Source organism: Trichosurus vulpecula, chromosome 4 (assembly GCF_011100635.1).
Source record: "Trichosurus vulpecula isolate mTriVul1 chromosome 4, mTriVul1.pri, whole genome shotgun sequence".
NCBI lineage: Eukaryota > Metazoa > Chordata > Mammalia > Diprotodontia > Phalangeridae > Trichosurus > Trichosurus vulpecula.
This window is the reverse complement of record NC_050576.1, coordinates 25972791-25990391: the sequence shown is the minus strand read 5'-3', so window position 1 is coordinate 25990391 and position 17601 is coordinate 25972791. Positions and strand designations below refer to the sequence as shown.

The 17601-nt window shown below is 51.1% G+C and overlaps 1 protein-coding gene across 2 annotated transcripts in view; it reads right to left on the bottom strand.

The window, feature by feature from the left end:
- The window catches only part of SSBP3 (single stranded DNA binding protein 3), a 159285-nt gene that overhangs the window by 31403 nt on the left and 110281 nt on the right, over positions 1-17601 (bottom strand). For both annotated transcript variants that reach the window (XM_036757740.1, XM_036757741.1), the window contains exon 5: positions 10141-10230. In XM_036757740.1, the coding sequence (XP_036613635.1) occupies positions 10141-10230 (90 nt within the window). The remainder of the gene's footprint in view (positions 1-10140; positions 10231-17601) is intronic.

The window sequence follows — 17601 nt, the reverse complement described above, 5'->3', positions numbered from 1 at the left end:
AGCAATGGGAAGCATGGGAAATGAGCCAGGCTGGGCTGAGGATTCAGGGCCCGTCCTCAGGATTGATCCTAGGTGGGCTGTCAGAGAATGTCTGCTGAATGACCAAAGCAGAGCAAAATCCAAGCAGAACCCTGTGTTGTCCCCCTTCCCCCTAATTTATCGGGCCCTGTCTGTGGTCCTAGAGGGCCTCCTACAAGACAGCTTAGCACAGAGATCACCCCTTTGGGAGGCAATGAGCCTCCCATTGCCATTGGAGACCCTCATGTCAAGAGCCTTGGAGCGTCTGGTTTCAAATGGAAGTCAGACTGAGGCACGCCCTGAGATCAGGACTCAGATGTGAAAAGATGCCCAGGCTGCTTCTGCACAGTGCTGGGAAACACAACTCTGGGCTTTGATGTCCCAGGATGTGGGGGGTGAACTCTGGCCCTGCTGTAGGACCCTGAGCAAGCCCCCTCTTCCCTATGGGCTCCCATTATCCTTCCCTAGGGAGACCAGGGCCAAGACTGGATTTCTGGCTGCTTCCTTTAGGACTAGATTACTTTCCAGAACCAAAGGATCCCCCCCTCCCAAAATCCCTTAGGAGGAATGCAAGGGAGTGGTGGAGGAGGGTAGAAAGAAAGCTTCAAAACAATCCATGCTAAACCTCCTCAAGTGAATGTGAGTTTCTTGAAGGTAGGGCCTGTGTTTGGCCTTTCTCTGCATCCCCAGTGCCTTGGACACAGTAGGGGCTTAATAAATGTTTGTTAATAGATGTAGGGAGGAGAGAAGATTCCTGAAGTCCTAGAAGGGCAAAGGAGGAATATGGAACAAGGGGAGAGTGTCCAGAGCCTGGGAAGCAGGAGGAGCCTTCTTCTGGAGAAGAGAAGGCAGGGAGGGGGAGGGCAGCAGAGAGCTGCCTTCGGGGATCCTTGGGGCCATCACCCGGATGCCAACTGCGCTTCGGCTCAGGCCCCAAACTTGGGGCTGGCTGGGAGGGAGAGAGAAGGAAGCCAGCACCTGGCGGCCCACCCTCACTCAGCACAGTGAGGCCATCCAAACCCACAGGATGTCCGGGGCTGGGGATGAGCCAGCTCATAATGGGACTCGGCTGGAAATGTTTTCCCCACTGCCCCTCTGTTTTTTTCTTCAAGCAGCAGCTGAAGGATCTGCCTCCCTCAACACCTTGTTTCATAGAAGAGACCCAGCATGCCAGATGCTCGTGGAAAAGATACGGACAGTGCCTTCCTGTGCAGAGCCAGGGTGCCAGGCTTAAAGCTCCTGCGTTTCCAGATGAGGGAACCAAGGCTCAGAAAAGCAAAGGGATTTATCTGCCCACATCACAGAGCCAAGTGGGCCTGGAGGCCAGGGTCTGTCCACTGGGTCTTTGGGCCTGGACCACAGCAGGTGCTTAATAAATGTTAACAGAATGACGGATTGACTGAGCTTCCTTTCCCTAGAGCCTCATTTTGAAGATGCGCCAGAGGTTTGAAGCTGGAAGGGAGAGGTGCATAGCCCTGGCTGTTTTATCTTTAAATAAGAGGGGCCCCAAAGGGGCTGGAGAAAAGGCATTAGGACTGAACACACTCAAACCCCCCCATACAGGAGCAGAGAACTGAGGATTTAGAGCAGGAGGGACCTATCCCCTGATTTTACAAATGGGGAACCTGAGGCCAGACAGTAACATAATTTGCCCCATATCACAGACGTTAAGTGGCAGGTTCAGGATCTGAACCCAGGTCTTGTGTTGGAAGGGACCCCAGAGGCCAGCTAGCTGAATGCCTTTATTTTATATAAGAAGAAACTCTGGATGAGGTCTAGAGGGGTCACCCAGGCAGAAAGTAGCCACATCTCCTCTGACTCCAAACCCAGGTTTCCTTTGGACCAACGGCTTTCCCATCTCTTCCACACGCAAAGCCCATCAGGGAACCTTGAGTCAGGGGAGGAAGGAGAGAAAGAGCTGGGAAGGAAGGAGGGAGGAGGGGCGAGTGGCCGGAGCCCCCCAGCTGCCAGGCTTCCCGTGCCAAGGACTCTGTGCGTTAGGGGGCAGCATTGTCACACCGATGGGCCCAGCCGGGAGCTCTGTCAGGAAACATCCATCCAACCCTGCGGGCTGAAGAACCGAGGCTGTGTTCTCAGCAACAGGCGGAGACAGAGACTTCCTGGCCTGGTTGCCATGTATCATTCAAAGGCTACTCACTGGAGTTGGGGTTTTTAGAGAAAGGCAGGAGCAGGCAAACAAAAGTGAGTGCACACATATACACCTACACACACGCATCCCCCACCATGTGTGCACCCACCCACATGCATGCATGCAACACACACACACACACACACACACACACACACACACGTTCATTCTCTCTCACCTGTTCCCCCCCTTTACTGCTCCCAACAGTGACTCCCCATCACTAGGTATGGAAGTCCCAACTTTTCAGAAGGGAGGGGGAAAGGAGAGAGACGTGCCCCAGCTCCATGGTCCCCTGGCTGGGAGCCTTTTGTCCAAGGCTGAGAACAGGAGAACAGGGGTCGATGTGCCACTGGTGGGGTGCAAAGATCAGGCTGGGGCCTGGTGACCTTTGCTAAGGATGGCTCAGAGCGGGAGAAAAGCCTCATTCTTTTCCAGCCTGAGACCCTTTCTTGAAGACTAAGCAATAGGCGGAGACAGGGGAAAGGTAGCAGACCCCTGGCAAAGGTGCTGAGATTCTGAAGTGGAGGTGAGGAAGAAGAGCTTCGCAGACACGGGGACCACCCATGCAAGGGCCCAGGGAATCACCCAATGGCAGAGGTGGAAGAGAATCTAACACTCAATTTATAAGAAGAAACTGAGTCTCTATCTATCTGGCCAAACCTTGACTACCTCCAGTGGCCATAGCCTGGCCCACGGGGGGCCATTCAGGCCCACCTCCCAGCTTCTGGAGAGAGAAAGAGGCTCTATCTCAGGGAGATGATGGAACAGGCCAGGAGGTGCCCCCCCATCCCCCCCACTGGCACACAGCCCAGCACTTGGAGAGCCCAGCCCACACCGTAATCCTTTCTCAGAGGGGGTGAACCCGACCGTCTGTCAGTTTTGGAGGAGGGGAGCCAGAACTGGCTGGGGCCTGGGGGCGGGGCCACAGAGGCTGGAGCGGCTGCCGCTCTCCATGATCCCCAAGTCCAGTGAATTTCTATTTCCAGTCCTTGTGGGTTAAGTGTTCTGGATCTTGGATAGTCTCACCTATATCCTATATGGAGCCTTGCAGTGGGACCCAAGGAGGGCTGGGTAAAGACAGGGAAAGGTGGGGTGGGGGGAGAGGGAGACAGACATTGACAGATGGGGGAGAAGAGGGGAGAGGAAAGGTGAGGGGGGAGAGAGGGAGGGAGGGGGAGAGAGAGACAGAGAGAGAGAAGAGAAGAGAAGAGAAGAGAAGAGAAGAGAAGAGAAGAGAAGAGAAGAGAAGAGAAGAGAAGAGAAGAGAAGAGAAGAGAAGAGAAGAGATACAGAGACATATGGGGGGAAAGGGGGGAGGGAGGGGGAGGGGGAGAGGGAGAGAGGGAGAGAGAGAGAGAGGGAGAGAGAGGGAGAGAGAGAGAGAGGGAGAGAGAGAGAGAGAGAGAGAGGGAGAGAGAGAGATAGTGTGTGCGTGCGAGTGTGTTCATTCAGTCCCCCAGACAGCTCACACTCTGCTTTTCTGGTCCTCTCCAGGAGGACCCACCAACTACACCATCTTCATTCTGTGTGAACATCTATATGTAGAATCCCCTTTTCTATGTTCGCTCGCCCTGCCTCCCTGTTGGAATGTGAGCTCCCTGGGGGCAGGCACTGTTTTCCTTTTTTTGTCTCTGTATCCCCAGCTCGGTGCCTGAAACATCGTAGGTGCTGAATAAGCCATAAAATCACAGACTAGACACCTCATCCACACCGGTCATTTCAGAAAGCAGGAAACCGAGGCGGCCCAGGGGTGTCAGCCCAACGTCCCAGGCCTGCACAGGTCTTCGGCGGCCAAGCTGGGAGCCAGCTCCAGGCCTCCTGTCCACCCACACAGCCTTCTTTCCTCCTGTGCCTGAAAAGCCTGGTTTGTCAGGGCCTGTGTGACCTCTTGGGGCCTCAGCTCCTCCTCTGTAAAATGAAGGGGCTTGAGTCGATGACCTTTCCAGCTATGATCCCATGACTCTTCAGTCACTCCTCTTCCCTGCTCATGACATTGGCTAGAACACTGGGAGCAGACAACCTAGCTTCTTACTGATGGAAAAGATGAGACATTTGGCCCATGAGCCTCCTCCTGCGTTCCCCCCAAGACCGCTCCATCACACATTCCCTCTCCTTCCCTGGTGCTAATTCTCCTCTCTCTGCCCACGATCCCAGTGCCCTCCTGTGGCTGATCTGTCCCTCTTTCTCTCTGTCTCTCTGTCCATCTGTCTCAAGCATACGGCTCCTTTCCACAAGCTGCCCTTCATGCCCAAAGTAAAAAAATAAATAAATAAAGATAAATAAAGAAAACAAAAAAAAAGCTCATTTTCTTGACCTTGCCACCCCACCCGCTCTGGGCCCATCCCTCTCCTCCCTGACTGCTACGTGCTTAGAGATGTTTTCTAAACCTTAAGCTTCTTCCACTTTCTTACGACCTGAGATCTCTTGCAGCCTGGTTTCCACTCCTCCCAAACAGCATTCAACAATACCCTGCCTGTCGTCCTGCTCGGCTCGTCACCCCCACCTCCTTCTGGAGTCTTTCCTTCACGCCAACACTTGCCTGAGTCTTGTCCCCAGCCCCCTCCAAGGGCACCTCGGTTGTGAGGGATCCTACAAAGCCCTGTCTATCGGACCACTTGTCTCCTCTGGGCAGCTCCATCAACCCCAATGTAGACAATGTTCAAGTGTGTGCTCTCAAGCCCTGACCTCTCTCTGAGCTCCAGATCGGCTTCTACAGCCGCCTGCTGTAGGTCAGGCCCTCTCTATGTGGATGACCCTTCCAACCCCTCAACCTCAACACACTCATGGGCTGCCCTTCTTCCTGACTTCTGTCCATGGTACCACCATTCACTGATACCTTGTTCCTAACCCCCCAGCTTTATCCTGAACCTGTCCAAAAAGTATTTCATACCATTGCCCGTCATAACTGCTATGTACTAGAGAACTGGAATCCTGGTGTCCCGCTAAACACAGCACATCTTTGGCGTTGGCACCAATATTCCTGCTCTAGTCCTCACCTAGGACTCTAAGAATCCTTGGTTGGCTTAGATTCCCTCCCCCACGAGAAGCCTCCACCCCGTACACATTGCAGTCCTCAAGAACACAAACACCTTGTAGGTCAATATGTCTCTCCATTTCCAGCACTTGGTGGGATGCCAGCACATTGTAGGTACTTAATGAATGACCCATGTGCTCTGCCTGACATCTACCTCTCTCCACCCACTTGCCTTTTCTCATCCAACCTCTCCTCCTTCTCTCACCTCCTTCCCTCGTCTCCTCTCACCTTCTTCCCTCTTCTCCTCTCATCTCCTTCCCTCTTCTCCTTCTCTCTTCCATCCCTGTTCTTAGGTTGCCCTTCCCAATCATCCCTCTGCTGTCTGAGGGAGATGTCAGAGCTGGGAGGGGCCTGAGAACGGGGGATGTCAGAGTTGGGAGGGACCTTAGAACAAGAAGTATCAGAGCTGGGAGGGACTTTACCATATCTTTTGATCCCGGATGTGAAGGGTATGAGGTTATATGGATGCAAACAAAGAAAGTAAAAAGGATTTGAAACCATTTTTAACCACAGCCAAGAATTAGAGAATCACGGAATATGAAGATTGTAAGGGATCATGGCGGGTGGCAATTCAGTCTAATGGAATCTCCACTATTATTTATAACAGTCATGCACCTTTTGCCTCTGTTCCTGCTTGCCTGAGCGAGGTTAGACAAAGTGAGGGAGTGAAATATGGTAGATGTGAGCAGGTAGCAACATCTATCACATGAGCTCTGAATAAGCATTTATTAAGCACTTACTGTATGCCAAGTACCGTGCCAATCACAGGAGACACAAATGAGCTAGACATGGACCAGAGTTGGTCAGGACGGGTTACATTTTCAGCTGCTTGCAAGGAGGGATTGTTTCATTCATTTCCTGTGGACCCTCAGTACTCAGTGTATAGAAAGTGCTTATGCTTGCTGACTGATCAATGAGATTGTGGATCCATCTGCTTATTTCTAAGGCCTTTTGCAGCTCAAAACTCTATGGTCCAGATACTCCCAGGACTTCTGTCCTTCATGTTATTGGAAGCAAAATGTTCTGTAAGATTTTCTGGGGCTTCAAGATTGTGAACTTTAATTGTGATCATTATTTTGGTAAATGCCACACCCCAGGAGAGGGGGTGAAGAGAAGCAGTTTCTAACAGGAGTTTTCAGCTTAGACTAAGATGGTTCTTGGTGCCGTCTGAGTGCTCCTGGGGCTGGGGGTTAGACAAGGGGAGTGATGGCGTGATGGGGACAGCTGCTCTGACCTTCCCCAAGGGACCTCCCAAAGGCCACAGAGCCTCAGCTGGTGACAAGCCAGAGAGGGCCCTGCTCCATCCACAGCTCTTGGTTGGGGGGAGGGGGGATGGTCCCAATCTCATGGCCCCTGCCCCTCCCTGGGCTGGACTCCTGGGATGGGGATGGAGAAGGCCAGCCAAAGCTAGCCAGCCTGCACCCAGCTGCAGCTAAGAATGGTGTAAAGCCCCTGGGAGAGAATGTCACCAGAGCCAAGGAGGGGGAGAGTGGGAATTGTTAGCAGCAGATAAAAGTCAAGATAGCATCTCTGCTTCCGTTTCGACTCTCAGAAGTGCTCGCTAAAAGACGAGCTTGTTTTAGGGTGAACAGCCAAGGTCTAATATGCCTATTATGGCATGGACACCTTCAGGAAACGGCCTTGTCAACCTCCATTTGACAACAGACAATGGCCTTTCCCTTCCCAGCCCCAAGGGGACTCCAGCCTCAGACAGGCGCCTCATGTAATAACTCAAAAAGACAAACTGAGTAGGCATCAGAAGACCCTGATTTGAGCCTGTGACACTGGGAAAGTCCCTCCATCCCTCTCAGCCTCAATTTCCTCATCTGTAAAATGAGTCCCATCTCCCACATAGAGTTGTTCTTCCCTCCTCTGCAAAGACCATGACATGACTAGACCTTCCTGTTTCCCTCTTTCAGAATGCCCTTTCAGAGGGCAAGGGCCATCTCATTTTTGTATTTGTATCCTCAGTACCTAACACAGAAAAAAAATGCTGGTGTTGACCACACACCCAACATCTGTCCAGTTGGACTCCTTAAAGTAGTGCAGCAGAAAGAGCACTGGGTTCAAATCTCACCCAGTTCTTCTGCTTGTGTGATCTTGGAAAAGTCACTTCAGTCAGTAAGCATTTAATGAGCACCTACTCTGTATCTAGAACTGAGGATACAGAAAGGGGCAAAAGACAACCTCTGCCCTCAAGGAGCTTACAGTTGAATAGGGGAGACAACCAGCAAACAAATGTGTACAAATGAGCAATATACAGGATGAATAGGAAATAATTAACAGGGGTTGGGGAAGACTTCTTGTAAAAGGTGGGAGTTCAAGGAAGCCAAGGAAGGGACTAGGTAGTGATGAGGAAGGAGAACATTCTGAGCATGGGGAACAGACTAGGAAAACGCCCAGAGCCATGAGATGGAATGTCTTTTTTAGTGTCAATGGATGAAAGTACACATCGGTTTATGTGTGGAAAGAGGTGGGGAGGGCTGCATTATGAAAGGCACAGGATATCTTTGCTCTTGGTGGGTAAGAGGGAGCCACCGAAGTTTACTGAGTAGGAGGGGTGATGTGGTAAGCTCTGGACCTTAGGAAAATCACTTTGACAACTGAGTGGAGGATGGACTGGAGTGGAGAGACATTTATGGCAGGGAGAGATTCGTCAGTGGCTACTGTAGTAATGGAGACGTGAGGTGCTGAGGACCTGCAGGGTGAGGGCAGGGTAAGAGGAGAGAAGGGGTTGAATGGAGAGATTGGTTGTACAGGTGAAATTTGCAAGAGATGTTGCACAGGTGAAATGTATGAGAAACGTTGCAGAGATGAAATTGATGAGAGATGCTCCAGAAACAGGTGAAATAGACAAGAGATGCTGGAAAGGTGAACCTGATGAGAGATGTTGCACAGGTGAAATCAACAGGCCTTGACAACAGCTTGGAAACAAGGAGTGAGAGACAGTGAAGAGTCCAGGGTGACTCCTAAGTTGGGAACCCCAGGGACTGGGGGGTGGTGTTGCCTGCTACAGTAATGGGGAAGTTTGGAAGGGGGGAGGGCTTGGAGTAAAGACAATGATCTCAGTTTTGGATATGTTGAGTTTTAAGATCTCCACTGGACACACAGTTCAAGATGTCACCACTTTAGGGGTCTGTTTTTTCCTTTATAAAAATGAGGGGGTTGGACAAGGTGGCCTCTGAAGTTCCCCCACCCCACCCCCAAACACAATCTTTAGTTAGGGATTCCTAATCTGGGGTCAGGTTTCAAAATAATATTTTAATAATTGTATTTCAACATAATTGGTTTCCTTCATACTCCTATGTATTTTATTTAATGCATTTAACAGCATAGTTTCTGAAAAGTGGTCCCTAGGTTCCACCAGACAGCTAAAGGGGTCCAGGACATACAAAAGGTGAAGAAACTCTGGTCTATGCTCTTTTTCTCTCCTCTTATGAACAGCATTACGTCTCACGAAAGAAACATTGATCCAGCATCCACTATGACCCGGGCTTAAGGAGAGATGGCAGACTGAATGAGACGCAGTCTCTGCCTTCAAACAGCTGACAATCCCTCAAGGACAGATCAGAGGTGTAGGTCCATAAGAAAGGGTAACATGAAATCTAAGAAATGAAAAATGAGAAGATTTGGGGGATGGGAGAAGAGTGGGGACCAGGGAATGGCATTGAGAGAGGAGGTGGCAGCCCTGGAGCTGGGACATCAACAAGTGGGAAATGGACAGGGAGGGACAGGTAAGCTGAGGCGAGGCATGGAAATGAGAAGCTTAACTGCTCTCCCGCAGTGAGGTTCCCATCAACTGACCTTGGCTGGAGGAAGCCAAGAGGTGAGATGAGGAAAAGAATTCTGGTACTTCAAACAGGGGAGGATCGGTAATATCCCTAATAATGGCCAGACGTAGGCAGAAAGAAGAATCCTAGCCCAGTGTTGCTGAAGACCACCTGCTAGAGCTGAAACTTGGCAGGGAAGCAACAAACCCATCTCTCTCGACAAGCGAGTACCACGGGAAGCATTCAGGGACACAGCTTAAGTGTCCGGAGACTTCCCGTGGTTAACGGCTCGCCCTCCCAGACCCAGAGCCCCAAGATCTCTCAGGGAAATTAAAGACACGCTACATTTCATGAATCTTTGAAACGTCCATCCGAAGATGGCTCGTTACAGCCCTACCCATTAGTAGCTCTTAGAGCCTGTGTTGTTGTGCCTGCAAATGGACTGATTACTCTGGGTGGAGGCAAGGGAAAAGAGAAGAAAGAGGATGGAGAGGGGAGCGAGCCCTCCAAATCAAAATAGGATCACTGTGTTGAGAAAAATCCCCTTCAGAAATCCCAGTAAGGCACTGTCAACAAGACCCAAGGCCCCCGACTCAGGCGAAGACTGTTTCTGCCTCTGGCTGAGAGCCTCAGCAACTGTTTGTCAAACACTTTCTGTGATTACAGTTGGAAAAAATTGAGTGGTTAACCAGAGGGAAAAGATTTCAGGCCCCAACCCTGCCAGCACCCAGCTGTTTGTATTAGGCTATTTGCTCGGGCCAGGAAAACCAGAAGGTGACGACAACGAAAAAGAAAATGCCAAAAGATGCACAACATCCACCTTAGTGAAAATGGTTCACAATAACTCCAAGGGAAATGATACCCAGCACACAAAAGGAAGTAAACCAATCAAAATTCTAAACCAACTTATCAAGAAAAAGCCAACTCAGCAGTGAGGACACACTGAAATGGCAGGGAATTTAATTAAAAAAAAATTTTTTTTGGAGGGGTGGTGGGTGGTGGTAGGAAGCAGTAGGAGGGTAAGAGAGTTTGAACCAAGTGTCACATCAACAGTATTTAGACCATGGCAAACTGAACTAGCCACAAAACCCCTCCCAGCCCGCCTTCCACACTCCACTCGGCCGCTTGGTCCAGGGAAGTAAGGGAGGTGCCCGAAGGCTCAGGCCTACCTGAAAGAAGCCGGGAGGGATGGGGCCCCCAGGCATGCCATCGTTGGGCGGGATGTTGCCCAGCACAGGGCTTGGGGCCGCAGCTGCACTCTGTGAAGACAAAAAAGAGAGAGGGGAAGGTTAGAAACTGGAACCTGGGACTTTGGAGGGAAGGGAGCCTTAGTGAGGGAGGGAGGAATGCCGTGCCCACCCTCCCAGCCTGCACTGTGACTCAATTCAACACTTCACCTCCAGACTCAGCTGGGTGCTCCCTTTAAGAAAGGGAGGTAGTGCAAAGGTGACCACCACCATTTCATATGTGAAAAAACTGGGCTTTGGAGGTATGAAGAGTCCTACACAGTCATATGTGTCAGAGCAGTAGTTGGAACCCAGGTTTCTCAGAAGGGTGCTTTCCTCACTACCTGTGGATAGAATACCATGAGCACTCCGAGGGCAGAGACCACACTGATCATTCTCCTAACAATGTAGGTACTAAAGTCTTAGAACAATTTTAAGCTTAAAGCTGCACAAAGACTTTTGGGACACCCTGTACACAGGATAGGAGGATCACCCACAGGAAGGCTATAATTGAGACCCAACAGTTTGAACAGTTCTCTGACTCCAAGGTTTTAAATCTTCTCTCACACACGCACACAACACTCCTATGTCCTCTCATATCCAACAGCATCTCTCATATTAGTCATAGGAGGAGACCAACAAATACACTCTGTTCAAGAATTTTAAAAATTTCTTTCTGTGAAAGAAAAGGTATAAAATGTTCAAATGCTGTCTACCAGATATCCCTCTCCTGACACACAGGTGTTCTACAGAATTCTGAAAGAGTCGAATGAGACCTTTAGGATGTATAATGTTGGATACTGGAGCAGAGGATGTTAGGGCTGGGAGGGAGCTTAGAACAGGGGATGGCAGAGCTGGAACTGGGGATGGCAGAGCTGGGAGGGGCCTTAGAACAGGGGATGGCAGAGCTGGGAGGGGCCTTAGAACAGGAGATGGCAGAGCTGGGAAGGGCCTTAGAACAGGAGATGGCAGAGCTGGGAGGGGCCTTAGAACAGGAGATGGCAGAGCTGGGAGGGGCCTTAGAACAGGAGATGGCAGAGCTGGGAGGGGCCTTAGAACACAGAATGTTGAAACTAGGTCAAAATAGAAACCACTGAGCCCACTGCTCATGTTTTGTACCAACCCAAACTTGGACACAGAAAGCTGAAGGGCCCTGCTCAAGGTCCCATGAACAGGGCTGAGAGAAAAGCCATTGCTTAAGCCTAGGTGCCCTGACCTGTAGCCCCCAGGCTCTTTCCAGAGTACCCCCAACAATGGCTCCTTAACATGGTAACACTGCTGAGATGCTCTGCCCTCCTCTCCAACCTAGCACAGGCCACAGGGGTTGGCAGTAAGGCCTCAAGCCCCTGCCCATACTGGGAGCTGAGCTCTGCTGACAGCTTGGGGGTGGGAGGGTGGGATGAGGATGGAGGGGGTGGGGGTGGGTAGCGCCAATGGTACCCATTAGCAGGCAGCCAGAGGAGCCGGGCCTGTTTGCTTTGTTTGTTTGTGGTCTCGGCTTCTGTGAAAATGCTCCTTCATGTAATTTATTACTAATAATTACGTCTTGGCAGGGAGCGGAGGACTTTAAAATGTGTGTCTGTGTGTGTACGGGGGGTTGGGAGTGGGGGAAGGCAGAGAAGCAGTGGAGTCTGCAGAGCGGGGGTAGGATGAGGAGAACAGACTCCCCCTCCTCACTGAGAGAATGCTCCACCCTGAGCCTCCGGGGAGGTCAGCTTTCTCCATCACTTTCCCAGAACCCCCAGCATTCCATGTAAGCCCCAGGTTCTCTGAGGAGGTGGGTTCAAGGCAGTGGAGTGAGCAGCCTGATGTTCAAATCCCACTTCTGACATAAACAGACTGTAGGGTCAGCAGGGATGTGAGATTCCAAGGTTGAGAAATGACTTGTCTACCAGGGTTCGAAAGGTGTCAAACTAGGGAGCCCTTGAAAGGCCGTTATGTGAGAGAGACAAGGCCTATTCTGCTTGGCCCCAAGGGGCAGAATCAGCAATGAGGAGGTGTTTGCGCTACCCCAAAGCGCCTCAAGACAGGGCAGCTCACTGGAGGTCTTCAAGCAAAGATGGATGAACTCCCCCCCCACCCCACGGCCTGTGCTGGTAGGAGAGTGATGCCACCCATCTAGGTGGCCAACTCTCAAGAGCCTGGATTCCCTTGTTTCATGAGGTCCAAACTTTCGCCTTCCAAAGGAGCCAGCAGCTTCTGAAGTGTTGGGGTGAGGGAAGGAAGGCTGCTTCGTCCCCCGGGTCCCAGGGACCCCAGGCTTGCTGCTGGAGGGCCATGCGGCCATGGGATTTGAGCAGCAGCTGTTTGTGGGGGCAGAAGCTGGAGAAAGCGGTGCCATCCAGAATCCAGGAGCCCTGGAACCGGACACATGCTTTGTTTGTGCTGGGACACAGGTTTATTTTTAGAGCAGGGAGGAACGTACCATATAGTGAGCCCAATTTCTTCATTTTAAACTGAGGCCCAGCAAGAAGGGGCTTGCACAAGGCAGAGGAATCTTGGGGTCACTGAGTCCAACCCTCTCACTGAAAAGAGGGAGAAAGCACAGGGCTGGATTAGAGTCAGAGATCCTGGGTTCAAATCCCTGGCCTGCTACTTACTCCTATGATTGATTGGCAGGACCCACAGCCTGAGGTCAGATAGGCCAATGACTGAGCTAGGAGCTCTTTATCTCCCCCAAACGAAGGACTGGGTTCTGGGCCCTGAAACCCTGAAGCAGCCAGTTAGCTGGACAGAGCACTGGGCTTGGAGCCAGGAAGACCTGAATTCAAATCTGCCTCAGGGACTCACCAGCTCTGTGATTCTGGGCAAGGTGCTTAACTTCTATGCCCCATCACCCTCATCTGTAAAAAGGGGACACTCCCCTCCATATCCCAGGGTCATTGGGCAGATCAAATTAAGTAACATATGCAAAATGTTTTGCAAATCTTAAAGCGCTCCGTCAACCCCTGGCTATTATTAGCTTATGCTGGGAAAGGAAGAAGGGCCTGGGGAGGGACATCGTGGTTCTTGCTTCTCTTAGGTGCCCAGTCCTGGGCCTGGCAGTCAGTAATGTTTGTGGAAGGAATAAAGAAGTAGAAATAGTCAAATTGTCACAAAGCATTGGCTTACTAGAGGCAGAAACCTTGGGGAGGTGGAAATTAGGGCATCTTGGTCATTTCTGCTCACCAGGCTGGGATGGGGCAGGAAAGGAGAAAGACCCATTCTGCCTGGGCCTGTGATCATGCCAGTCCTGGTTAACTGCGGCTCGGTGACTTTTAGCAATTCATGCAATACTGACTGTATCTGCCTATGTGACCTCAGGCTTCGGGCCCTGCTAATCCACAAACATTTATTAAGCATCTACAGTGAGGGCCACCTTCAAGCTTCTGAAGGGATGTCTCGTGGAAGAGGGATTCCGCTTGTTCTGCTGGGCCCCAGAGGGGGGAGTCTGGAGCTCCAGAGAGGCTGACTGAGGCTTGACAGAAGGAGAAACTTCCAATCAATCAGAACTATCCACAAGTGAAATGGGTGCCCTTGGGAGGGAGAGAGTTCACCATCACTGAAAGTCTTCTAGGCCAGAGAGAAGCCACCTTGCTCAGATGGAGGCTCTCAATTATGACTTTCAAGTGAGATTCCCTCTTGGGTTTCCTTTCAGGTGGAAAGTAAAAGCTGCGGGATTGGAACCCACGCCATAGCATTATAGTTGTAGATTTAGAAGTGACTTCAGAGACCTAGTCTAGGCCTGGGGAGAAGTGATTTGCTCAGACTCACACAGATTGCAAATGTCAGAGGTGGGAGGAACATTTGGGACCACCCAATCCAGCCCTCTGTACTTGCTAAGACAAGGAAGCTGATCGGATGGCCAGGGTGTTTAAATGACTCTCCCAAGGTCACGTATGTACTAGGTGATACCCAGGGCCTGATTCCAGTGCCATCTGACCACTACTCCCTGAAGGATCCTGAAAAAAGGGGTCAATGCCAAGAGTCTGGAGTTGACCAGATGACTCCAGAGGTGCCTCCAGCTCTGAAACTGGATAACATGCCAAACCCTGGACACTGGGTGGAAGGACCCTGGAGACTGTCCAGTCAGGAGAGGTGACTTGACTAGATCAGTATCACACGAGCTGTCCCAGCCAGGATTTGAACCTGGGTCTGGCTGACTCCAAACCAGTGCTCAGACCACTGAAATCAATTCTATTACACAGAGTTTTAAGGTTTGCAAAGTGCTTTACCTAGTTATCCCACTTGGCCCTCACCATAGCTCCTGGAGGAAAGTGCTACCGCTGCCTCCGATGCACAGATGAGGCAGGCAGAGGTTAAAGCTCACCCTGAGGGTCCCAGAGGGGGCAGAGATGGGACGTGATGACTCTAGGACCTCTGCTGCCCAGCTCCATCCCAACGGCTGGAATGGACTACAAGACCATGATGGCCTTCTCCCTCCCGCAGAATAGACACCATGAAATGCTCTGGAAAAACAAGAGTGCAACAGGAAGCCAAGGCTGTACTGTCCATAGTGACAATGACAAACACAACCTGGCCTCTTCATGAGGGACAAGACATCCCGAAGGGGCACCCTGCTGACTGGCCCTCCCCTTCCCTCTGAAGGGGTCATCGCAGGACCCCGGGATGGGGCATGTGTGGAGAAGAAGACACGTCTCCCTAGAATGGCTGGCTTCCCGCCTACAGAGTATGTTTATTTTCTTCTCCTTCTTCTAAATAAAGAAGCCTTCAGTGCAGGGTCAGGTCGAGAGTCTGTCTCCAAGGAGAGCAGCGTCTTTAAGGGAGCTGGCCTCTACCGGGGCGGGGGAGTGGTGGGGGGGTCGTCAGTGTCACACAAACAGGCTGGCGTCCGCCTGCCTTTTGGTCTGAGGTGCTTCCACAGCCTGGAATGCCCTCTCTCTCTCCAAAGGCCCCCGACCTTCCTCCTCGTTGTGATCACTGATATTTTCCAAGGGTCTGGAGTAGGTGCTGGGGTGAAGGGTGGTGGGTCAGAGAGCCAAAAAGATCCTCCCCAAATGACCTGGCAAATAACTCAAACCCCCAGGATGCTAATTTAATGCCAACTGAATGAGGAGATGAGGACCACCCATCTGGCTCAATTAGCAGGCAGGGTGACCAGCGCTGGCAGCCTCTGGATACACAGAGCTCAGTATCACAAGAAAACCCAAGTGTAGCTACTCCCTAAGCTGCTCTGTACAGGGGGTGAGCCAGGCGTAGGGGGACGGGGACGTCCCACGGCTCCTGATCTTGACCAACCATGCCAAGTGATTTCCAACAAAGTCCTCTCCTCCGCCAGTTCAAGTATTTGAGTCCTATAGACACCTTCATGGCTCCCGACTCCTACACGGGATATTCAGAGCTGAGTCAGGCTGGGTGACAGTCCTGAATCATTCTTTCATTTGACAAGCTCCTGGCCTTCAGTTTCCTCCTCTCTAAAATGGGATATAACATTACTCAATCCCACCCCCAAAATCCCAGCACTACTGATGAGAAAAGCACTGTCTAAACCTTAGGGCACTGTGTAAATACGGGCTGTCTACACTGAGGGAAATAGTCAAGGTGATGTCACAGACAAATGGAAGTCAAGTTCAGAATTGTAATAGACACACAAGGTATCTACACTGCACCTGGGGCCATCACAGCCCCTTTCCAGCCCTGTAGGCTTGCCTGGCAGTCCAGGCTATTTAGCACCTGACCCAGGTTCCTCAGAGTGTTTATTCACACTCTTGGAGGGAAAGCAAAGAGGGCTCTGTCACAGATCGGGAGGGGACCTCAGGCAGCACCAGGTCCGATACCCTGTTATCACACATCACAAAACTGGATGGAGCAAAGACATGCACTTGGGGTCCCAGCATCGGAAAGCAAAGACTAGATGCTAACTGAGGTCCTTCCCAACCTGCTGCTGGGCTCAGCCTCAAGCTTCCAATTCTGGTCTTCAGGTCAACTATGGTCTGGTACAACTGGGCTATCCACCCTTTGGACAAGCTCCTGTCCATATAGCCTGGTCTCTACTCCCTCCCAGTCTCTTCTGCCTGGATTTCTGCCCATCTTTTGAAGACAGACCAAAATGGCACCACAAGGAAGCATCTCAGATCACTGAATGTAGTGACAAAAATCCTGCCCCTCCATGTCTACTCCCACAGGATTATTAAATATTCATTTGGGGGTATGATTCTTTGTGATGCTCCCCTAGACCCCAATGTGGTACTGTCTCCCCTCTCTGCACCTCTGTCCAGGCCATCCCCAGTCCTGGAATGCACCCCTGACTCATGCCCACCTCATGGCCTCCTTCTCCTTGTTCAAGATGCAGCTGAAGTCCTATCAGGAAGCCTTTCTGATCCGCAGCCCCCTGCCCCCCACCCCCCGAATTACCTGGCATTTATCTCTTGACACTTATCTACCCACTTGTAGTTTATTTAGAGTGTGAATTCCTGGAGATAAATAAATAAATAACAATTTTGGGGACTGGAACATCATTTCATTTGACCAACGAACTCATAGATAAAGAAGTTCTCTTTTCCAGAGTTACCTCACCTTCTTTGTATTTTTACAGTATATTATAGAGAAAAGCCCAAGGGACAGAGAGATTAAAAGACTTGTCCAGGGTCATCCAGCCAGTGTCTGTCAGACCCAGGACTCCTTGATGTGGAGGCTAGTTCTCTCAGCACTAAACCAGGCTGCCTCCAACAGCTGCTGCTGTTACTATAATTATTATTAATGGTTGGATTGTCTCCAGTCAAGCCCCCAACTTTGCCCCCCACAAGCCCTGCTGCCAAGAACCAGCCTTGGTTCAAAAGTGGGTGATGAGCTTCTAAGCCTTCTTTTTTAGGAGTGGGACAGAGGGACAGGGAGCCAGCTCCTTCAAGTTCAAAGTCATCCAGCCCAACCCCCCACCCACTCACCCTCGTTTTGCAAGGCTCCCAAGGAAAACACTAGACCACTCCCACCGGCAAACCACCGAGGATCCCATCCTCAGTGTTCTCTTCCCTCATCTGCCTCTGGGAAGCCTAAGCCAGAGAAGAGGAACCCAGCCTGGCCAAACCCTCTGGCATGATTTCCGAGGTTGTGAAGTGTCACTGGGCTCCCCTACCACCTCCTCCCCTTGCCCCACCCCAAACACTCAGGTTTTGGCTTGTAACACCCTGGTCCCACATGAGAAGCTACCAGCAGCCCAGAATTCAGCATCAAAGCTGGAACAGGCTGTGTGAGCTGAGGCCGGGGGTGTGTGTGTGTGTGTGTGTGTGTGTGTGTGTGTGTGTGTGTGAGAGAGAGAGAGAGAGAGAAGGAACACATTAGGGAGGAATACACATTGTGGACCAAGGAATTCCACCTCTGAAAGTTGGAAAAAAGCCTATTTGCCCTCTGCCTGAAAAGGGCTCTAAGACCCCTGGATTTCTGCAGCCAGAACATTTTTTTCTGTAA